We start from the raw sequence: 23831 nt of genomic DNA on the forward strand, positions 1-23831 counted from the left end.
TATAACTAGCCTTTTCAGTGACTATGTAATGAAATTCAATGTAGTGTGGTTCAGTCATGAAACAGTCATGTATGAAACACAGACCCAAGACGCTGGACACTGAGAGTAAGGGATTAACTTGTGAAAACAATGTGTAAAACCTCTGTTTATTTGACAGCATCCAATACAGGTCATCTAATGGTCTAATTGATAAACCCATGTTTGGCCTACTGACTACACACACAGGCACATGACATGAACAAGACACCGACAGCCAGAAAGAACGGTGAACAGGCAATGGACAGAGTGTACCAGCGCAGACCAACAAAAGGCTGGCTGTTGTCACTGTGGGTCTGTAACACTGGCCATTCCTCTCATCCCACTCTGATGCATAAAATGCAATGTCACATGGGTCTAACTCAGAACACTCAGAAAACTATTTGTTTAAATCTTTTTGCACAGTTCAAAGGATGTGCCATTATTTTTATTTATTCAGTAGTTTTACATCAGTTTTTCAGTGCTTTTACATCTTATTTTAATTTACTTCATTTAAATTAATTTTATTTTAAATGTCTTTGTTTTTAAATGCTCTTTTCCATGCTTTTAATGTAATTATATGCCTTGTAAAGCACTTTGAATTGCATAGTGTACGAATGGTTCTATACAAATAAATTTGCCTTTGCCTTATTTTATTTATTTATTGGATCCCATTTGATAACACATTAGAAAGTCAAATTAGCCCACATGAGTTGAGCATTATTGATGGAGGGGCTTCATGTTATGGTTACTTCCTAAATTATGAAAGGTTTTTGGTGTCATATAATTAGGGCTGAAACTAATGAACTAATGATTATTTGAATGATTATGACCTGACTTCATCCAAACTGCCAAAAACTAGTTTAAAATTTTTACTTTTTAAATTATGAAACTCAAAATAGTTGTCAATTATTTTTCTGTCAATCAACTTATAATTTCGGTTCTAGGTATGACAAAAAATAACATAAGACCATAAGCCGTAGTACCCGGCGAAAAACAATAAAATAGACAGATACTAACATTGAAAGATATAGTTACAGTGAAGATGTAGGAGGCTACAAATTTTATCAAGGTTGTATTGTATGTATTTCTCAGAAGGTCTGATATTGCACCATTTGATTAGAGTTTAAAAATATCCACAGAAGAAATAGTCAAACTGAGATTCACCTCTAATGTCAAAGCAATAATATCATATAAAAAACAAAGTTATATTTTTCTCATTTTTTACCAAAACATGGCTGCTAGAAAAAAAAAAATCTATAGAAGAAAGACCCTGTGTGGGTTACTGGCTAACATTAACAGCATTGCTGCCAACATGGGGCAGTCAGTGATTTGTGTCTGTGATGGCTGAGCTTTTGTCTGGCAGTAGGGCTTACGTAATGGGAGCTGCTAACAACACGTGGGTGCTGAGCTCAGGGCTGGGAGAATGGCTTGGATCACTGAGGGAGATAGGGAGGTCACCATAGCCCACAGCGTCAGCCCTTGGTGGGCCGAGAGGGTCAGTTCACTGCTGGGACTGGGGTAACAAGTTTATTTTGCTTGTATTTGGATTATTTATTAAGGAAATATTTTATACTGTTCTTATGGAAGACATGCACTCACACTGGTGATGGCACATACATCCCACAGCAGGGAAGGCAGCTCAGTGCAGCCACTGTCCTCTAATGAGCAGCTGAGCTGGAGGAGACGGTGCCCTGCTCGTTGTGACAGTAGAAAGAAGACTGGGAGGCTATTTATTGAATTCTTCCCTGACAGAACAGACTTAAACAATCACTTCTAAAATGTAAGTGTATGCGTATGGGGGGAAAAAAAAAAAAAAAAAACACATCCACATCAGCTCAAGAAACAAGCACAACACCAACTTTTATTGCTGTCATTACTTCCCCATCGCCCTTTCTGGGTCATTACTGTGAACACATTATACCTCTTCAAATGCAATTCTTTTAAACATTGTTTTGTCTTTTTATGCAAACCAATCTTAATTGCTTTCCTTCTATAAAAGCATATGAAACATCTGTGGTTGTGATGTAGGTCTTAAAAGTGTTTTTACAATAGTTATCAGCCTGGGGTGAGGTCATTACCAGCTGCTCACAAGATAAGGAACACAAAGAGACAAACAAGCAATAAAATGTTTAACCTAGAAAGGATAAGAAAAACTAGGCCTTTAGCCTGCTACGTGCAAGAGGTGCTGAAGAAGAGCAGTGGCAATTTAAAATCTCACAACATAAGCCAATAAAGAACCCAATCTAAATGTTTTAAAGATCTGTTATGCAATTTGTTTGGCCTCAAATCTGAAAAGAAAGACTCACTTGCAGTTTTAAATATTTGAATTATAGGAAAAAAACTGATAACTGATATTTAACTGAGTACATGTTATTCTGTGCATTGAAATGCTGTCAGTTTCATGAAGTGAAAGTGGACCTTAGATCATGTTTATTCACATTTGGACCATGAGCTGTGCTGTTCATGGAACCTGCTTCTCTGCATGCTTGCAAAGGTCTCCATGAAAGACAGAAAACAGTTCATGGGCAGTGAGCTGTCTACAGCAGAAGATTTACCAATTCATGTTTGTCTCTCTAAGGTTACATTCAAGTGAAACATGAGCCTGAGAGAGAAAGGAGGTGAGGTCAAAGAACAAGAGGAATACACTACAAATAAACAGTTACTTAACAGTGACCCAGAATGATTTTATTATCTGTGCAGTCTGTGGTGAGACTTTACCAAAAGAGGACAACTGACTTGTCCTGTTTCACTTTAGTGGTTTGGATGTGATAAATGCCCATGTCTACAACAATGTCAGTTCTTTTTTTAGTTTAATCACACAAACCTTCCCTGTACTGCAGTGAATGTAACACACCCTCTCAGCCTTAAACCATGAGTAAGGAGATAAAGGATGTAAAGTAAACAAGGGGCAGTGACTGGTAGCAGCAGTGCGGCCTCAGTGCTCCACTTCTGGTCCAGAGCGATGGTGGGCCAGAGAACAAAACCATCCAGCCTCTGGACAAGGCAAAGAGACCAACAAATAAGCCACTATTGGATTATTGCAGCTGTAGTATATTAGTGCATATATTGGAAAATATGTAACTATAAATACTACTGCTGATAATTTAGTTGGGTGATGCCGACAGCTAAGAGGAATTTGGAGAGGTACTGTACATCTGCCATGACTGATGCACTTAACTTTCAATCAGTCTTATGCTGTCAGTCTAAGTGAGTGTTTGAAATGTTTGTGATAGGTGCAGCCCATTGTCTTTGAAGAGCAGATACAGACATGGAAATTTCTAGGCAGTGAACATGCGAAAATGTTCCCTTAATTCATTCCTCAGTCAGTCAAAGGTCTGTTTTTGATGCTCCAGAAACCGGGCAGGTTTTACTGCAAACAATAAATCGCATTAAACATGTTAGGACCGAAGGCCACCAGAAGAGGAATATAAACAAAGGTGTGGTGAGATGGCTATCTTCAATCTGTAATCTTCAGATGAGTGCTGTAATCTGGTTACTGACTAAATGCAGTCAGCCTACACTGACTCATTACATAACACTGGAGCTACAGCTGGGAAGGAGCTGCCTGGTTAAGGAATGGAGGAAGCCCTACACCCAGTTCTTCCACAGCTTCTCTCAGATGAATGGCGCAGCACCAATGGCACTGCTGCACTGAGATGTAGTATTTCAGTCCCTCTTCACATAAACAGCAAACAGCTTGAAAACAAGAAAGAGCTAGTTGCAGCGGACACTACAGCCTTGCAAAAAATGCAGTGCTTAGCAATGCTTTTTTTTTTTTTATTGGTAGCGCTGTGTTTGAGTTGACAAAACAGAACAGTTAATTACACCCAGTACAGCACAAAATTTCTCTCTGCCTGTGGAGAAGATATCTCAGCCTAATTTGTTCTTTTCGACAACATCGGTTATCTTCGAGGGCAATGGATGCATCAAATAAATACTGCACACATTACGTTCCATGGGCTTGCCATAATGCCAAAGCATTGCATTATAAACACCCCCCCAGGCTAATGCAAGACTGCTGTAGAGAGTTTTTGTGCAGCTAAGCGAAACACTGACCCTTCTCCTTTCTCAAAGTCAAAATTAATTCATTTATAAAGTACTTTTAACAAATGTGTTCATCCTAACGTAGAGAGCCATAGCTTTTTTAACACAAAACTTAACACTCGTCACTGCTAGCCATTACTTCCTGTTCTACTTGTAAACTGCTGCCTCACTAACTCTCCGGCCAGCTGAGTAGATGTGCTTGACCAGTACTCAGGGAAGGAACTGATGTTTTCAGATGCTATTGATTTCCATCTCTGGAATCAATACAGTAAATTGGAGTGTGGCAATTTCCCTGGACAAAAGAAAATATACTAGAAAACCAGTAACAGGAGAAAAATCAATGAAACCCAGTAGCCTGCAGGACAACAGTACACTGGCATGGCTGTTATTGACATGTGAATTACAGGAGCTGGTGAAGCCTTTTAAGTCCATTAGTCAAAAAATGCTTCTTCCTGTGAACGCAAGAAAGCTTTTGTCTTTAGTGGAGAAAAGCTCCTGATGTAGCTGCAACAGGGACTGGTTATGTTCTTCCCAAATATGGACATTAATTATCTTTCACAGCTTGCCCCAGCCTACACTGTAAGAAGTGTCAAGCCTACCGTGAACTTAGACAGTAATGTAGAAAAGTAGGAAAACATAAGCTCTGCTAAAAGGAAACCCAAACATGTCTGAAAATTCCTTAAGCAAGTTGCTTATTGGTAGTATAGCAGACAACATTTATTCAGTATGAAACATGCAGCAAGCACATTCCAGCCCAGGTGAAGGCCTGACCACCAGGTGCGAGTAATGGATAAGACAACACCAGCCTGAATGTATACACAGCTGATGTCAGAGATTCCACATCATGCCTGCCCTCTCAGAGACCATGCCACTGGAGCTGGTCTGGTCCAAAATCTGTCCAGTCATCACACAAACATTTGCCAAGTCTAACTTCCCTCTCGCGGCCTCCCTGTCCTGCTTGCTGGCTCACAAACATCCAAATCGGATCTGTGTGAACTCAGCAACCAGCTTTTTGCTCCCTAAGAGCTCACTGCAGCATAAGGTGAGGAAAACAAGATCTGCACGCAGATCAGGAATATGACCTCGGTTCTTTTGTTTGGAGTGTATGAAGAGGCAAATGATGTGTTAACCTCAGGCTGTGGTAGCTTTGAACTTTAAGAATGAGGCACATCAACAAAGTACATCTGATCAAAAAGTTGTTCACAGAATCTATGCAACCTGAGGTTTAGGTCTGAGTATTGCTCATAAGCAGTGTTATATGAACACAAACTTGCTTGCTGAGTATCAATCACTGCATCTGAACCACAGTGCAGGCACAACCACAGCACCAATGCTTACAGGGAATCACCACCTAATCTCTGAGTTGCCAGAATTAGAGCAACCTCCTGTTTCAGATGGGCTAAAAATAATCTGCTCATAATTACAGTTTAAACATAGAAAGTCTGCACTGTGCAGAGTTGAAATCAGCTGACAACCAGTCTTCAACACTTCAACACTTTCAGGGACAAACACTCTGGTGAACACCTAAAGCCTCAGGTAAAGACAATCATATCAGTGATGTCATCTGCTTGACAAGCTTGAAATCTAAACTTCACTAACACTGAGATCTTACTATTCTTGCAAATGAGGCCAAGCCTGTGGTTGTTAAGATGAACTGAACACAGCAGTCGTAGAGCAGCCACTCTTCGACAGGCAGGAGGTGCACAAAAGAGAAATGATGTTCACTCATCCAACAAAAGTAAATCCAGTTCTGGAAGAAGGAAACTGCTTCAGAGAAAACACCACTTAGTGGAAGGCTTCATGCTTCATAGTGGTTTCCTTCAGTCCAAAGTGGACTCATGCTGATATTCACTGGACCAGAGAAATACCAGCGAAGTCAAGCTGAAATGGGCAGTATTAGCGTCTGAGTGTTTATCAAAGTGTCTGAGAGCTGACGTCATAATGAAGCAGTGCATGAAGCAGAGATCTATGAATTCACTTTGTCCTCTTTTCCTTGAAGCAAAACACAGGATGCCACAGTATGAAACAACAAATCACATTTTAGTGGACAAAAAGCTCGCACAGAATTAAAACCACACTTCATCCCATGATCAGAAGTCTACTTCTCTATATGGGCGCTATAGGGACAACAACATTTTGTTTAAAAAAAAAAACAACAACAAAAAAAAAAGCCTACCCACATATTTTTCTCTTAAAAAGATGTCTCTCGTTTGAGAGCAACTGCGATTTCTGTTCCAGTTTCTATGATTCAACTGGAGACAAAACCAAACTGAATGAATATCATTTCAAGTTTTACCCAAAGTTCCCACAAAATGTCTTCAGCCTTAAACTATTCAGCACTTTGTTCTAAAAAAAAAAAAAAAAGCACTGAATACATATGGATGGAAGAGTTAAATGAGATCAGATCTGCAATAAGCTGATCAGTCAATGAATAAATTAGTGACGATGTTAACTGATTGAGTTTTTTCTTTTTTTTGTTTACAAAACTGAGCTCCATAGCGGGCTCCAGTTCTTTGGCTGTGAATATTTTATGATTCTATTACTCTGTTATGACAGCACGAGCTCAACAGATCAAACATGAGAAAATGATTGCCATGGGCTTCAGCAAATTGTGATCATCTTTGACCCAACTATATGACAATTATATAATGAAAATAAGTGTTTGTTGAAGCCTTAAACATGTTACCATGTGATTTTTTAATATGTAGTAAATGTGTTCCGTAATATAATGTGTATGTAACATGTAATGATACTGCTGTATATAGGTCTTGTCCTTATTTTCTCCTTTTCTGTCTGTGTGTTGAGAAGGTTTATTAAGCAGTGTATTAAAGCTGGCCTCAGAGGTCCCTGGTCTGTGCCTGGGGCATGTCACTGCAGTCAGGCTCAGTAATCACCAGTCAAGAAGTGCTAATTAAAAGCCACATGAAGCGAGAGGGCTACAGGGGAGCATAAGTGGCATTCCCACATTCCAAACAGAGACCACACTACATCGTGAACATCAGCAGTGTGGTGGACACCTGAAACAGCATTAGATGTAAAGAGGGTATTTGATCCACAAACTGAGTGAAGGAGGTGGAAGCTAATATGCCATTAATATGGTTCTGTTTGAACGATGTGCACAAAGAGAAACCGAAAAGAAGACATGACGGGTGACTGCACCACGACATTCAGGGAAAAGTGTCGGTCTGCCCCTGAAGGAAAGCAGCCCAGAGGTAGATGTGTAATCTGCTTTACTTGGTGAACATTATGGTTGGTTTCAGTATTCCAGAAAGTTGCCAACCTAAACTCCAGACTCTGTGGGTGAGAAGTCCTCATTCGGCCCTGACAGGCTCTATATCGATTTTTAGCCTTCTTGAAGAAATCCAAGGCTCTGTATCCATCTGAAACTTGCCCACCTATTTATTAGCAAGGTTGAGGAAATTCAGCAGTGAATTACAAACTATGCAGGGCTCTTAAGTTTTATTAAAATGATTAAAGTCTAAATATGTTGCAAAAATACATAGAGCATAGTGCTTAGGCCACTGGATTCCCACTAGACCCACATGTCAAAACGCACACTGTCATATTAAAGCCAGTTTAGTTAAACGTTTCTACATAGTGATTTGTGACGGAGAGCAACAGACTGCAAATTCCAAAACCACAAGATTTCAGTTTAGGTTTGGAAAGCTGCTTCATGCAGCTGTTGTGCAATGCAGAATCGCTGTCCTAAAAAAGTCCAATTTTTGAAAAGCAAAATGCAAGAATCAGCATATTAACCTTAAGCATTCACTAAAATATAGAAATTGGATATTTAAATTACAAACACAGGGAATGAATCTTAGTATTTTGGTTAATGTTTGGCAATCTACCCTGACATAGTTAAAACAAAAAAATAAGATACCCAGGATCTAGAGCTGCCAAACAGGATCTCTCACATATTACCACATTCCAATTTATGTTTAAAATATCATACTTGCTTAGAACCGAAGTGCTTAATATTACATAATTCACATTTAGAGGGGAAACAAAATTACTACTGCTTTAATTTGTATACCAGCCCTTGAGGAATATAAGACATTTCTAATACTCTAAGTAGAGCTTAGGCTATGCTGTTTCAGAAGCACATTCGTTCCACTCCTTCAGAACAAAATAAGACCGTAAGAGAGAATAAAACCTCAAAAAGGCTCTAATGTTGCAAACAAAATGGTTATATGACCTGCAGCCCCCATGTTACAGACAGGACTAATTCAAAGATCAACTCCTGCTATCTCATCCTTAATGTGAAGCCAACCAAGCCCAGCTTAAGCTAATGCCAGTGGCTTCACAAGCACCAGCCTCTGCAGGCAAGCAGCACAAATGCTCATGTGAATCCCCACGTGCTGCAGGGCAGCTTCACGTCACTCCCCATGTGATGTCATGCTCAGTGACAGCTCTCCTCATCAGGGCTGTGTGTGGATTTACTCCTGGATCAGCAAAGCAGACCAGGAGGGACTGACGCATTCTAGACTGTACATTAATCTACGTTTGTGAACAGCCTAATATGAAATTTAACTATTAAATTATTCACTTGCTAGAATGTTTTAAAATACACCAAAAGAGAAAAACGGCCACAAAAAGCAGCAGCAGAAAGGATTTGGTAACCTAATGATCCTCCTTTGCAGTTGTTTTGATACAGTGATCTCTTTAATTTCTAAGTCATTTATGAATTAAGCAATGATGCCATTTTAAAAGTTGTACAACAGGATGTTCCAAATTTTAAAGTATAATCATTAATTCCCCACCCCTTACTGTATGACAGAAATGGAAAAGAACATAAAGTGAGTAATACAGCAAGCTCTCTTTACTATTGCGTCTCTTGTGGGAGTGGTGTCATGCTGGATGGATAGTGGCTGTCCGGTTGGTACCATAAGCCCATATGTTTTCTCAGAACTTTCCACCCTACTTTCCAGTCATTTCTGTTGTATAATGCCTGTGTGAGTTATCCAAATCCCAAAGCACTCAGTGAAGATCTACTAACTATACAGTGCTGGTCATGTCAGGCAGCTGCTAGCACCCAGGTAAATGCCTCAGTACCTGGTATCTCCACCCTGACACCAACAGCCCTGGGCACAGATTGATTGTTGTGTCACGAAACTGGCAGGCAACCAGCCATGTGGAGGAGGGTTGGGCTCCAAAGAATTTTATGACTGTCTGGACAAAGAGGCCTCTCTGAGACAAGTTACCTATTGATCCTGTCTCACTGTGACACTGAGGTGGTAGTTTTTTGGTTCTTATTGCATCTGTTCCTGTCCCTATGAACATTGCTGCTTAGCGATAAGAACACAAATGCATCGCTGTATTGATGAAAGCTGCAAAGTGTTTGAAAAGAACTTAGCGCCTGCATTGCCTCATGTTCTCGGCTGAGTGAATACAACACAAAATTGAGTGGAACGTCCATTTGACCTGAAAGTCATGTCTTTGTCCTACTAACCTGAAGAGGCACTCTTTTCCTTACTTATTAATCTGCCTGTGTTTGAGAGATCCTGTGGGAACACCTCCACAGCCAAATGGGTTTGGCTCTTGAAAACTGACACTGGATCCCTGACACACACACACACACACACACACAATTTGTGAGCAGCTGTTTGGGCCAGGCAACAGATGAATTTAAAATTTCATACCCTCTGCATTGCTGATGCATAATGGTTACCCCCTGAAATGCTATACTCACAAAGGTAGTCAAATGAGCCAGTGAACCAGCAGAAAATAAAAGACAGTTAAGAGGCTAACACAAACCTTCGATAAAAGTATTGCTCCAGAATAAATGCTACCACTGGGATAAATTAGTTAAACTAACTGCCTGCTTTGTCATATAAACTGAGACTGAAAGTAGTTTATACTGTAACTGCTCTACCATCCATTCTGCTGGCTAATCATATGACATTCTGTACCACAGAAACACAGTGTGCTAATAATCCCTTTGTTGTCAGGTCTTGCAGCATCACGTCAAGATGACAAACCTTTTTTCCCCAGGCATTACTAATATCTAGATCTAACTGATTATTTAAGATAGCAGTGATGACACTTCTCCATACTCACCAGGTGTGTCACCTCATTTGTATCATTTTGAGCCAAAGCAATTGTGCAATGTTTATCGTAGCCCATTTGAATACTGTCAGAGACCTTTCTATGCTGCAAAATGCAAACCACACATTTTCCTATTGGCCAACTAAAACGGTCACGGGAAATAAAATTGCAATTTCTTTGTCAGTAAAGGAAAAAAAATTCAGTCTCATTCTGTGCCTTTGGAAGCAGGTTGTAAACGGATTTATCTAATATTTGATTTGTACAATGATTCATACAATCAATCAAGCAGTCACATATCAGCTTCTATCATCTAATGAGGAACATGGTACCTAGACTACATTTTTGTTAAGGTGACTAGCTGAAAAAAAAAAACTTTATAAAGTTATTTTTCCTCATACACCCTTCCAGGTTAGAATGGTAGGATGCTATATCCTTCGTAACGTGCCCGAGGTGCTGTCTGTGCTGCTGTATGCATCAATACATTTCCTTGAAGAGCTGAGGACTTGCATAATGAAGGCTGACTGTGCAACCTCATACACCCTCACAGAAACTGGCTTTTTGATCTCCTAGGCATAGTGCATGGAGGATCCCAAAACTCGACTCATGAATTCATCATCCGCAAAGATACAATAATGAATACATTGGTGGTTATTTGGCAGTGATCTGATTAGGTAAATCTAGTGGCCATTTTTAGCAGTAATGAACTCATATTTTGTTCTAACATTGTGTTAGCCTTCTATCCAAAAGTTATCACCCTCCATGACCACTGTAAGGAATCAGTACAGGTGGGAGGGCTGGATCCATTTCTTTTTCCTGCTACATAATACTTAGCTTCTTGAAATCCTATTATTCTATAATTAGACTCCTGTTTACGCTATGAGTGTTTATATTAAGCTTTTAAAAACAAAAACCCTCTGTAGGCCAAATGCAATACAGATCTTTTACCTCTGTCCTGCTTTTACATGTTGACCGTGTGCCCTGGTGTCCCAGCAAACAAAAGAGTCTACAAATACAAGAGCTGAATAATTTAAGGCAAAGTGTAAGGCAACACTCTCTCATCATGGTGATGTTGGAAATGAGGCAAATAACCCCAGTCCTAGTTTCAAAACGAGCCCAGAAACCAGGGATCAGCCAACTCACGAAGGACTCACGCATGTCTGGCAGCAAGACACACTCGATCAAGTTAGTAATTTCACGTTAACTTAATGAAAGCTGTCTTTTAGACTTGAAGTTAGAAAATACACGCCAGTGAGTGTATGCAGTCAACTCTGGCAGTTTTGTGTAAGCGGGTTCTTTAAGTAAACGTTACATCACACATGCACCTTAAATAAAAGCTGGGCTCAGATAATTTGGATCGTGACTGGCAGCGCTCAGGGAGACAGATGATAAAATATAAGTTAACTGCAAAGAAAAAACAAAAACAGCTGATAAAGGGGAAAATACAGACCTAGTCTCTCCTTTAAGACAACTTTAAAATACAATATTTAAACAGCACAGCTAACACAGCTGACAGCTTATGAAGCTAATTCAATGTCCAGCAACCAATTCTGCTCGTCAACCTCCACGCTGCTGCTGATGGCTCGTCTTAAACGTGGACTCTGAGCCAGCTGTTGTGGCTACGACTATTTTTTGAAACAACATATCAACGAACAATACACATGCTTACATAAACGCATTTGAGGCGCTGGGACGCATGGGGTTTGTGGACCCTTTATACATAACCCAGCAACTTTATTCCCACGTAATTGACAATTTAATCATGCCTTTGGAAATCTGACACACACGCATTTGAATGCTCGTTAGAAAGAAGTGTTTATTTTCAGTAAGTAGACCGATTTGGGGGACGTTTGCCTAGCAAGTGGCTATCTCCAGCCTGGCTAATCAGCAGCTAATGTTAGCTAACAGACAATCCCTTCAGTGCTTACCTTGAACAGCCTCGCAGACATCGCTTTCATCGTGCAATTGAGTTTTCCCGCAAGGATGGACTTCTAAATAACATATACTTTTCCACGACCAGCAATTCCTAACTTTTTACCATCTTCAGCCGTGGAACTACGGGTAAAATCCCAAACCGGACCACCACCGACAAAGTAATTTCTCCACCACTTACAACAACAACGTCAACCGAAGATAAGTCCCGCCCCCCGTATAGGCCCATCCATTCAGAGAGCAGAGTTCATTTGATTGGCATTTGCAACAACCAATGGTCGCTCTCGGGGACTTTGACTGATGTTCCCCAGTAGAGTAAACACCAAATGAGGACGACAGAGCACAAAACGTTTGTTTGCCAATTGGCTGCAGAGACGTAAGAGACCAGGGGTTTTATCAGAGTGGCCTATGACTGTGGCACTAGATCCAGAGTGGCAGGTGCTTTGGAGTTGACAAAATAACTGGGGTGTCACCGCTGCCTGGGTGAGGTCATCTAGCATGATGTAAACCCTACGTCATTAGCAGTGTTAAATAAAACACAACTGGGCACACATTCACCTTTTAAAGAGTTTAATTTCCCCCCAGTAATACAGGTCAAAGCACTCCAGCACAATAAAATGCATCAAACATTGAGAGAATTAAAACACAGTTTTGATGGACTAATGAAAAAACATGTACTGCCTAAGAGTTGGTGTTTTTTTTTAAAAAAAAAAAAAAGCACAAAAAATGCTACTGCACTGAAAATTTATTATTGGTAATATTCTTGAGAAATGACTTATCTCAATATATAACTAGATGCCACACAAATGAGAAATAGTGTACAAAAATTTTGAAGTTAACGTCTTGTTAGATTATAAACCGCCTATCATCGTGACAGACATCCTCCTCTGGCCAATGACAAATGCCAAACTCAACGCCGCCTCCTGTCTGGACTTCTGCTGCGCCTCCTCCCGCCAGCCCTGAGACAAAATATATGTCATTAAAAAAAATAAAGATTAGCTGATGACACAGAGACAGAGACAGAGACAGAGACAGAGACAGACCTTCTCTTGTTCTTGGGGGGCCCTCTGACAAATCCCCAGTCAACACTGATAGGCTGTCCCATCATGTCTTGACCGTTGAGCCCTTCCATGGCTGCCTGGGCCTCTTTGTATGTCTCATACTCCACCAGTGCATACCCCTGGGGACAGTCATTAGGACATCATTGGAGTGGCAACACTGCTTTGGATTTGGCAGCGTTTTACAATTTCATACAAAACAAGGCACTGATCATTCAATCTAATACAGTTCTTCAAGCAGTTACATCATCATGTCAATCTTTACATAGCCTGTAATAATGACTGGTAGACTCTGCTTTACTGAAATGACTGCAGGCAGGCAGTTTCAGCCCAAAGGTTGTTCATACAGAAAACAATGCTGCCACCTTGTGGCTCAGAGAAAAGTGAACACATAACATCTACTTTGTACCAAAACACATCTTTTCAATGTGTAAAGTTGCATGTAATCATGCTGCATAGGTGGAAACACAAACACATTCTCAATACTCCTAATATCTGCAAAATATTTCTGTCTTTGCAGTTTCAATTCAAGCTAAAACTTAGACTGGAGTTAGAATATGATTAATGTCATTTCCTTACCAAGAGCCATTACCAAGTAACCAATAGCAAGGTTTTAATATTTTTACTAATAAAATAAAGGCCTGTTTCTTGGAGAAGACCTGACTTAGTACAGACAGAAGATATCTTACTTTAACACGAAGTAAGAATGGAAATGAAACATTTATTTTTAAGTTACATGATGCAGTAAGGTATATCACATTGTTTTCTTCATTTGGAACACAGTTCGTACTTAATTAGGGTGAGTCATATAAACTGTGGCAGTTGTTCAATTATCTGGTTGAGTCACCACAATGTTTGGAGCTTCTTGTAGTGTAGTTTGAGCCAAAGGATAAAAATAAAGCAATTGCCTCATTACATGAAATTCTCCATGTTCTGGCTGAAACCTGTCAACTATAAATGATCAAACAAAACATTGTGCACTCAGGCGCTACCTCACCTTGAGGTATCCTGTTCGGCGGTCAAGGTTGAGATGCAGGTTCTTAATTTCCCCAAACACTGAAAACTTATCATACATGTCTTCTTCTGTGGCCTCTTCATGTACACCTGTCACAAACAGGATCCAGCCCTCCACAGCTACAAGATGAAGACAACATCAGGAACAAGGTCCAACAACACAACACACAGCACCTACAACTGGGTAAAATAATATGCTAAATACAGTTATGACTGTGACAGATTATTCAATGATACATGTATAAAACACTGGTCTAATCAACATGAGGTATAGTGAGTTTATTACTCGTATATGTTTGCATTACATACGTGTCACAAAGTTAAACTGCCAGTTTATCAAAAGTTATTCCCGAAATGATCTTAAATTATTCTAACCATTAGCCTAAAAAATACATTTCCACAGTAAAAAGATTTTTTTAACCATCAAACTACTCTTTTTCAATATACTGTTACACATACACCGATCAGCCATAACATTATGACCGCTGACAGGTAAAGTGAAAAACACTGATTATCTTGTTACAGTGGCACCTGTCAGTGTGTGAGGTATATTATTAAGCAGGTGAACACTCAGTCCTTGAAGCTGATTTGTTAAAAGCAAGAAAAACAGGTAAGTGTAAGGATCTGAGTGACTTTGACAAAGACCACACTGATGGCTGGATGACTGGGTCATAGACTGGCTGCAGCGGTTAGCACAGACCAAACGTTGTCTAAGGAAGGACAAACAGTGAACCAGCGAAAGGGTAGCGGGCACCTAAGACTGATGACAAGGTTGACTGACTGTAGATTGAAACTTTTAAATTTCATTAATCCTTCAATAAAAGATATTTTGTTTGGATCTTTGTTAAAATGGTTAAAAATAAGAAATACTGTGCATGGGTCTCTATAAAGAGAACATTCAGCAGATATAGTGGACATATAACTAGAGTTAGGAGGCTGTTGAATTTGACTAAAACAATGATCTCTAATTTGTCCTCATGACCAGTTTTTTCTACACATTCGTTTTCATTGAATGGCAGACAAATGTTCTTCCTGACAGCAGAATTATGGAAGCAAATATATTCACAGCTGATACGCAGTGAGCTACATGAGTGCCAACTAACTGCACTGACTCGTGTACACAGTATTGGACAGGTGGTCATAATGTTACGGCTGATGGGTGTATGGTATGTAAATTCCTGATTTTTTTATTGATTATCTTTGTTATTTTTTAAATTTTAAGTAAAAATAAAGTAACATCAGTACAGTCATATGTAAATGGTACAGAACTTATTTTTGGCTGACACTGAAATTGAGCAGTGATGTGTAATTTTAAGTATGTAATCATGGAAAGGAAACAAAGCAGCAAACCGTTTTTTTCTGTATAGATGATTATTTGTCTGCACATCAGTTCTAAGACCCTGTTGTGAAGCGGTCTACAAGAGGTAACATTTATATCAAAGGCACTTCAGTTGACAATTTTGCAGTTCATGCTTATTGTTTGCTGACTTACATCTTTGAGGACCTGGCTCATCCCCATCCTGCTCCACAGTATCATAGTCCTCTTTGATTCTGGACCTTGCTCCTTCCTCTGGAGACAGGAAAACACATTAAACACTTGTGGCTACTCTCGCTGTATTAAAAACTTCGATTAAAGGCGGCAACTCACCAGAGCCAAAACCTCGCCCTTTCCTCTTCTTGGCTTTCTCTTTCAGCTTGTGAATGCTTTCTGGAGTGAGAAGGGAAATCAGTCAAAACCTGTGCGTTCTGCTGTAACGTTGTATCTGTTAATGCGTCACAGTCTGCACGTTTAAGCATCTTAACCAGACATTAGCAATAAAAGATACTGCATGTATTTCAGACGGACATGGAAACGACAATGTTTGTTTAAAGAGATGTAACTCGTGTTCTTTAGGCTTTTGCTGGTAACAAAAACCTTATTACTAGTTATCTGTATTAGCTTAACTAGCGTGCTAGCGGCGGCTAATAACACGCGAGGTGAAGATAGTTTAACCTGTTACGTTAGCTTTCTTAACTAATAAACCAAAAAGCATACTAAGAAACGTTTCAGTCGCTGATCATGTTTAAATATAAAGTGATCTTCAGAGTTTTCAACAACCACGACCTAAAAAAAAAAGAGTATTTGAATGAACCACTAGTGCGTTGTTAGCCTAGCATTAGCTTATTAGCATTTCCCAGGCCTGCTACCGCACAGTCCAACTTTAGAGCGTTTTAGGCCACGGCTATTTCGATGTATACCTCAACGTTTACACATGACTCGAACCACATGATTACGGAGCATATGCCACTGTTACATCCACCAATAATTATTACCATCACCATCCTCATCCATAGGAAAGTCCTCGCCTCCCGCTTCATGAAGATCCAGAACGTCCGCCATGATGTCTCTGTGTCTACGCAACTGATCGACGCAACGTAATTACGCACAAAGAACATGCACGTCGACGGAAGTTGCCAGTTTGCGTAAAAGTAGGTAGCTCCCAATTATCTATGGACCTTTTTAGATATGTAGATTGCATGATTTTTTTTTTTTACTTTGTCCATCTTAGCAGGCCGCACAAAGCTGCCCAGAAGCCCAGTAAAGGCGAGGTTCAGAAAAATATCCCCTCATGCTTTTATTTATTTATTTTATTTTGACCTATTTCAATTAAAATATCCTTAAGTTTGCTTTGTCAAGTCAAAGTAGTCAACATTGAAGCCGAAGACTTCCACAAATCAGTTGCAACACCTTATTACTGATATAATGTTTTCTCCTTCAAGCAACACCCATACACTTACGTGTGTATTGTTTGTGGTAAGTGAGTACATGGCACTGGAGAAAATGTACTGTATTGTGGCATTGGGGTAGAGTTTTGTATCGCTCAACAAACTCTTGGATAAAAACAGACAACAATGTTTGGATCTTAATGTTGCTGAGACCTGAGAATTTTACATTTTTTGACATTTTGTTGAAATAATTCACAAGAGGGCGCTCATGCATCCACAGCCTTGTTCCATGTATTCAGGCCTGAGGCAAACTGTGTCATTTTATCACTATCTGGTGGTGAGTTGGATCAAATGACAGATCAGACAGGCAGAATCGAGTAGCATGAATGTGGTAAAAATGCCAAGAAAACGACCGACATATTCAAATTTCTCCTAAATTACTTTAATGCAAATTCACAATAGACTTTGTGCAGCGCCTCTACCAGGTTTGTTCAGTTCAATTCTGTTTTATTTGTATAGTGCCAAATCACAATAAACTCATCCTTATATAGATCCCAACAAATCCCTTATAAGCAAGCACTTGGTTACTGGAGAGGAAAAACTGTCGTTAATGGAAGAAATCTCCAGCAGAACTGGGCACTTTCCTGCTTGTCGGCTTAGAACATTCAGACTGTTCTCTGCAGAGAAATGCTAAAACAAGCTCACTGTATTGGCAGCAAAGCTTTAAATACAGGGGAGATTTTAGTTTTTCACTAGTCACTCTCACTGGTAGAGCCCAATAGGTACTGACACTCTGAGAGGGCGGCTCATTCTAATGTTTATATTGTTGCTGAATTTAAATCTTTATCTGTCCAGAAAGTAATCTAGAAATGTTCTGGAGCCTTTCACCTTTCACCTTTTCCATAACTGAGGAGCTAAAGGAGTCTGTTAAACCTCTTAGTATGATTAGTATTTCTCTATAATATCAATGCAAATCTTTTTTCCATACCTTAATTTGAGGAAGCTTGACAGGGCTCTGCTTGCAATATAAGTATTAAGAATGAGGAGGTATGAAAAGAACATGTCCTCTTCTGTTTATGAATTTTATGGACTGGAAATTAAGCAAAATCACAGCCTGTTTTGGCTGTTCTTATGGGGTGTGGCCTGCAGTAATGTGGGTCAGTAGTAGGCTATGATAGTGATTTTGGACCTGTAGAAATTAACTCTGAGGTAAATTTTGAAGTCTTTTAATTCTACAGTTTCATCCAACATGTCAGTATTTAATTAAATGTATGCATGACATTTATTCTGTAACATAGACTATACTAATACAGGCCTAAAATCAGTGTAACACATGCTATAATGTAACTACATATCACCAATCTGACATGAATCACTCAAAAAGTGAAAGGAAAAAGCAGACACACAATCTCCAACCATGTCTAATGTAAAGAATGTTTTAACGCAAAGAAAAACAGATTTCAAATGAGAGTAAATAATTTGTATGAGTTAATCAACTCTTCACATTAAATAATGCACAAAGCCCCCAGTAAAGCACATGCTATCACATGGGAACTGCCATATCGTCTCCTGACTCTTCTCTGATGAGTTGATTAGGAGGTTTTTGCTCTGTCTGACGTATGGAGCGAGTGCTGATAGGGCTGAGTAAATGAGGGCCAAGACTTTGTCAGGTGAGTTGAGTTGAGTAACACTAACTCATCAGCTGACCCTCTGCTGCAGGCAAACAACAGGGATTAATCACTGCAATCACACACAAAATCTGCAATCAGAATTGAGTTTTCTATATTGTGGAAAATAATGTTTAGTCAAAAGGAAAATTAAACAATTTACAGACAAAAATTAAGACTTTAAGCTGTTTTTTTTTTGTTTGTTTGTTTGGACGTCCCAGGCTTTTATGGTTGTTTTGGACCTTTTATACCTGTGCATTGCTGGAAGAAATGTAATGATCTTTTACTTTAGTAAAAATAGCAACAAACTTCAAGTAAAAGTCCTGCCCATAAAGTACTTTACTGAAATATAATTCCAGAGGTATAAGCAGCAAAATGTGCGAGCAGCACATTATTGAAATACTGAAGTACCCCAGAAGAGACTTTAAGTACAATATTGAGTAAATGTTAGTAATTACATTCCACCAATAAACTTGTGTGGATTAATGCACTGAATTAAAAATGAAGTGGGGAGTCAGATCCAACTACTGAACAATTTGTGGATAAGGTCCCTGTTTCCAGCTCTCAGTCACACAGACACAGGGTGGACTTTGTATCTTCTTGTGACAAACATCAAGGTTCATCCAACACAGCGATTGTAGTCCTACTGTCAGGTCACTTCTTTATGTTGGAATTGATTAAATTCTGATTAGCCATGATTAAGTGGAGGTACAAAAGCCTCCAGCTCACAGACAGAAAGCACTGATACATCCAGGAATCCCAGAAGTTAAGGTATGTCTTCTGTTGCTCTGCTTTGCATAGCTGTAGACTGTGTGTTAAGAATTTATTATTCATAAATGGATAAACAGCCTCAGTATTATTTAAATTCCTTTCCATGACCAGATAACTGTTTTACCACAGTTTGCTATTGTTTTACTGTACTTTTTACAACTACTACTAACTAATCTTTTTTTTATCTTTGTTTAGGTTGCTTTTATTCATCTGCAGCCATGAAGTTCTCCTACATTGCTGCTCTTGTTGTTTTTCTGGCTGTTGCACATGGTAAGACATGTTTCCACTTATAAACAACAATAACACATATGTTTTAAGATCACATATATAATTTAATGGTAAAAACTTCAGAAATTCTGCACAAAAACTAACAACTAAAACTTACCTTGATCTTGTGTAATTTTGAACATGTATAGAGTATTTAGAGGACATGTTAAAGAATCTGACGTCTCTATATACAGAGATCAGCAAACATATGTTTTAGACTAAATACAAAGTCCTGCAAATCAACTAAATCCAGAGTGTTGTATTTGCCCTTTCCCTTCATCATTCTTTATTGTGTCTTCCAGTCCTGCACTAGGTGTAAGTTGTAATTCAATTCACTCTATTTGGATAAAGATTTTGATAAAGTTTAAATGCATGTTCACAGGCTCAGAGGCTGTGTCACTGGTGAAACATGACATCCAGTCTGAGGTAGACAAAATCACCAAGCTCCTCAATGACATGTCTGCCAGCATCTCCAGTGCAACCCAGGACATGGTGGAGAAGGTGAAGGCCCTTGAGATGACCAACACTGCCCAGTAAGTGACAACCAAAAGTTATCCATTGCATTAACACTAAGACTGAGACTCTGTAGCCAGGCTTTCATGGTCGTTTAACTAGCAAATTACTGTTTTATCTTCCATCTGCATGCTGTATTTTTGTCTTTACTTCACTTTTAAGATTTAGGGATTTAAATATACTGCTCCAGTCAAGCTGCATGTTGGACTGGATATTCTGGAAAATGTTTCACATAGAGACTGTAAATATAAATAAACATTATGGTCATTTTTACCTTATTTTTTATTGGTAACCTAATTCTACTGGTTATGACATCTAGACATACAGCAAGGTTTATTTTAATTCTTTATTTGAGAAATTGGTTTTAGAAATGACAAATCACTTGTAAGTCAATTGCCAAGATAAAAATGTCATATTTATGATGGCAACACTTCATAGGATTAAGCTGTATAGATATAGGCTGATGAACTGATTTAAGTTAAAGCCTAATCACCTCAGTGGATAGTAAAATAGGCTGTTATTGCAATAAAACCCACATCATCATGATATATAATTTAGGCTAAATACATGCCACATATGTCTGATTACCCTGGTGTATTGGCACATTGTTGTCTACAAAAACACACTAATAATTTGTAAAGCAATATCAGTTAATTTCCCTTATTAAAATACAAATCAGAGTTAGCAATAGTGATTAAGAGAAGATCATCACTTCTCCCCGCAGGACCTACATGGAGGACAGCAGGAGCCAGATCCAGCCTCTGGTTGACAAAGTCCAGGCCGAGGCCACCAAGCTGCAGGAGCAGGTTAAGCCCTTCATTGCCAACATTGAGGATCAGATCAAGCCCCTGACTGAGAACTTCAATGCTCAGGTGAAGCCACTGACTGACAACTTCCACTCCCAGGTCAAACCTCTGACCGATATGATGGAGATGCTGTTCCAGCAGGTGATGGACAAAACCAAGGCCTTGCTCCCCCCACAGTAAAAGTTACTGCTAGTTCATTCCAGCTATGATGACACCCAAGGGCTACAGTTCACACTTGATTCTACCCAGAATGCTTCACTGTTTATCCGTCATACATCCTGTCATTACGTCATTTATAAAATGATGCTTGAATATTATGATTAAAGGGATCGTTACTTTGAGCCGACCTCTTCATATAGGTTTATGTGAGCTTTATTTGATTTGCATTCTGAGTACAGGGGTTAATGCATAAAAGGCCAAAGGGCAAATAATGACATTGAAATAAAATAAATTATAGCAGAATCTGACGAGTTGCTCGTGGTCGTAAATGTCAATATCAACATTACCCTGAGTCACTGAGGTTTTCAATCATTCATAGCTCAGTTTGAAATCCAGTTTACATAATGACTCAAAATTCATGGACGTATTAACTTGAGGCAACAAATAATCTAATACACAGCGAGAATCACCACAAATATTCATAAGCATTATAAATCTCAAATCACTCGCTTTCATAATTGCAACTTTAAAGCTTTGGGGTAAAGTTGAGATAACGTTAAATCACCTCCTAAAAAAATCAACAGACTGAACACAGATGCATTTATATGTGTACACTGCTTCTGCCAAGTCAGTCAGTATCTCCGATACGCCTCAAATGCAGTTTCACCCTTTTTCTTTTGTGCGTGAGCAAGACAGATTGGAATATTCTCATTTTTCATTTAAACAGTGTGCACTGTGCACAGTGGGTATTAAAATGCAAAAGGACCTAAACTAATTTTTACAGATTAACTCACAATAAAATTGTCAAAGATTAAAGAATAGCAATGAGTTTTGAACAGATATAATTAGCCTCTTCGATATGTCTTGATAACTCACCTAAATCTAAGCATTAATATTGACTAGTGAATGTACTGTGCATGCTTTAACAAAATTACATTTCACCTCTGTAGCTTTTTTCCTTGAAAAACTCTTGATTTGAAGCAGTTTATCGTAACAGCATTATAGTAAAACACAGTGTAAGACATTTTCTCTACTTGGCTTGAGTTCAAGCTTGTGTCTCAAAGCAGTGCGGGAGACAATGACTTGTTGTCAGTTTAACCACAAAACAACAAAATCACTAGTCTTCCAACCTGCTGTGGACTGCCTCATCCAGACAGTGAAGGCCAGGAGAGTTATCTTTTGTTAAATATTTATAGTATTATAGTATATGGTTTTTTTTTTTATTCAAACCTGATCACTGTAACTTCAAATCTCATAAAGTATTTTTCATGCGTACTACAAATGGTAAAGGTAATTTGAATAAACATTAGCCTACTGAATAAAATGAATAGTAATTAACATCATTCCCCCTGGTGTTAATCTATCACTGCCTACTGCTTCTACTCATGCTGCCAAACTACTAGCCATACTCAAGGTGGCCTACTTGAGCTAACCTACCATGATTGAAATCCTCCTGTCGAGAGGGAGGAGGCCTGTAGGAGCATTTGACAAAGCCTCCATGACTCTCCTTCAAACCAAACTTTCTTCAGAACCCTTTGGTTGAAGGCCAGAGGGGAACAGGCAGTCCTGAGCGTCCTTCTCGTTGTGCTTGAAAAGATTAAATGAATAGGCGGGCAGCTTGTCAAGAAACCATCTGTAAAAGTGCTCAAAAGGAACACATAAAAAGAACAGATGAACATGTTCCCCCACACGGGTTATTATTTAAATTACTGCAATTATCTCTGTGTGACTACTTCACTATCTTTCATCTAGCATTTTGCATATTTCAAAATAGTAAATGGTATTTACTTGTAATGAATACTTTGTTCACTGTTAGCACTTGTATACAGACAGATATTTAATCTTCTACTTATGTATTGTAACAAAACACACAAGACCTGCACTTTCTCTACCTGGAAACATGGAACCGAGGCAGAAAGTTGGGAAGCATCTGGGCCAAGGCCAGGGGTCAGCATCTGGGGTTATCTGCCAGGACAAAGTGTGTGATCCAACACTCGGTACAACCTGTGACAGCCCTGCATGCTGGAACAGAGAGGAAATCCTTCCTGACAAGCAGCTGTTCAGTCACTGTGATGTGTTTTTAAGCACTGACATTAATGTTAATCAGTTCAGTGTCAGTTTAATTGAGCTGTTCGTCTGCAACCCTGCTGACATGAATTAGGTGTTATTGTGAGCACATCATTATCTTTACACTCACATTTTAAAACTCTTATTATTAATGCACATTTTAATATATTCATTTTCACACTGACAAAAGGCTTACATTTGTTTATGACTCACATAAACAGAAACAGTGTGAAATGTTGCAGTTAAATTAAAAGTAAAACTGCAACAATTAATTGTTAAACAGAAAAATATTTCGCACCTATGTTGAAAATATGTTAATTATTTTAGCATTTTTTAAGCACAAACACAAAACATTTGATGGTTCCAAGTTCTCAAAACGAGAATTAGCTGCTTTAGCTGTTTTAGGGGTTTGGACTATTCGCTGTGCAAAACATCTGAAGATATTATTTTTTGCTTTATATAAATTCATTTTTTGCAGTCCTCGTTAAAAGAAATATCAACATATAAGAGGCTGAAAAGAACATAGAGTCTTACATAGACATAGATATAATTAAACAGCGGGAACACAGCAGGAATCCACCAATTTATCACTGATTGGAACAACCTGTAAGAGGCTGCAAGGTTAATTATTTTACACATGAAAGTAAAACATCTTATTTTTTTTCACATGAATTTTAGAAAGCAGCTTCCACTGAGATCTACTACGTGCATATACTGTAGCAAATTCCCCAAAAACCTAGAGGCTCCATGATTAAGGTTTTTATGTC

General features: G+C 38.9%; 3 protein-coding genes across 7 annotated transcripts in view; 1 reads left to right on the forward strand and 2 right to left on the reverse strand.

Moving 5' to 3' along the window:
* otud7b (OTU deubiquitinase 7B) overlaps nt 1-12214 on the reverse strand; it is a 28635-nt gene extending 16421 nt beyond the window's left edge. For all 4 annotated transcript variants that reach the window (XM_026317214.1, XM_026317213.1, XM_026317216.1 and 1 more), the window contains exon 1: nt 12033-12214. The gene's annotated coding sequence lies outside the window, so the exon portion shown is untranslated. The remainder of the gene's footprint in view (nt 1-12032) is intronic.
* Nucleotides 12215-12768: 554 nt separating this feature from the next.
* On the reverse strand, nt 12769-16523 carry rbm8a (RNA binding motif protein 8A). 2 transcript variants are annotated; one of them, XM_026317900.1, is made up of 6 exons: nt 16422-16523; nt 15757-15816; nt 15601-15678; nt 14092-14228; nt 13080-13216; nt 12769-12995 (listed from the first exon to the last, which is right to left on the reverse strand). In XM_026317900.1, exons 1-6 carry the CDS (start codon nt 16486-16488, stop codon nt 12947-12949), a joined length of 528 nt encoding a protein of 175 aa, XP_026173685.1. In that variant the 5' UTR covers nt 16489-16523; the 3' UTR covers nt 12769-12946. The 2 variants fall into 2 exon arrangements, with proteins under 2 accessions (XP_026173685.1, XP_026173686.1); XM_026317901.1 differs by having other exon boundaries at nt 16428-16504.
* Nucleotides 16524-19451: 2928 nt separating this feature from the next.
* Nucleotides 19452-21094, forward strand: LOC113136687 (type-4 ice-structuring protein LS-12-like). The gene is made up of 3 exons (XM_026317691.1): nt 19452-19522; nt 19902-20052; nt 20757-21094. The coding sequence occupies exons 1-3, from the start codon at nt 19471-19473 to the stop codon at nt 21016-21018; spliced, it is 465 nt and encodes a 154-aa protein (XP_026173476.1). The 5' UTR covers nt 19452-19470; the 3' UTR covers nt 21019-21094.
* Nucleotides 21095-23831: the final 2737 nt, after the last annotated feature.

Source organism: Mastacembelus armatus, chromosome 16 (assembly GCF_900324485.2).
Source record: "Mastacembelus armatus chromosome 16, fMasArm1.2, whole genome shotgun sequence".
NCBI lineage: Eukaryota > Metazoa > Chordata > Actinopteri > Synbranchiformes > Mastacembelidae > Mastacembelus > Mastacembelus armatus.

Coding starts and splice junctions, on each gene's coding strand:
- rbm8a (XM_026317900.1), bottom strand. CDS start 16,488: ATGGCGGACGTTCTGGATCTTCATGAAGCGGGAGGCGAGGACTTTCCT. Junction 15,817..16,421: donor TATGGATGAGGATGGTGATG/GTAATAATTATT, acceptor TTCTCACTCCAG/AAAGCATTCACAAGCTGAAA. Junction 13,217..14,091: donor GCCGAACAGGATACCTCAAG/GTGAGGTAGCGC, acceptor GACTGTCCCCAG/GGGTATGCACTGGTGGAGTA.
- LOC113136687 (XM_026317691.1), top strand. CDS start 19,471: ATGAAGTTCTCCTACATTGCTGCTCTTGTTGTTTTTCTGGCTGTTGCA. Junction 19,523..19,901: donor TTTTCTGGCTGTTGCACATG/GTAAGACATGTT, acceptor GCATGTTCACAG/GCTCAGAGGCTGTGTCACTG. Junction 20,053..20,756: donor GAGATGACCAACACTGCCCA/GTAAGTGACAAC, acceptor TTCTCCCCGCAG/GACCTACATGGAGGACAGCA.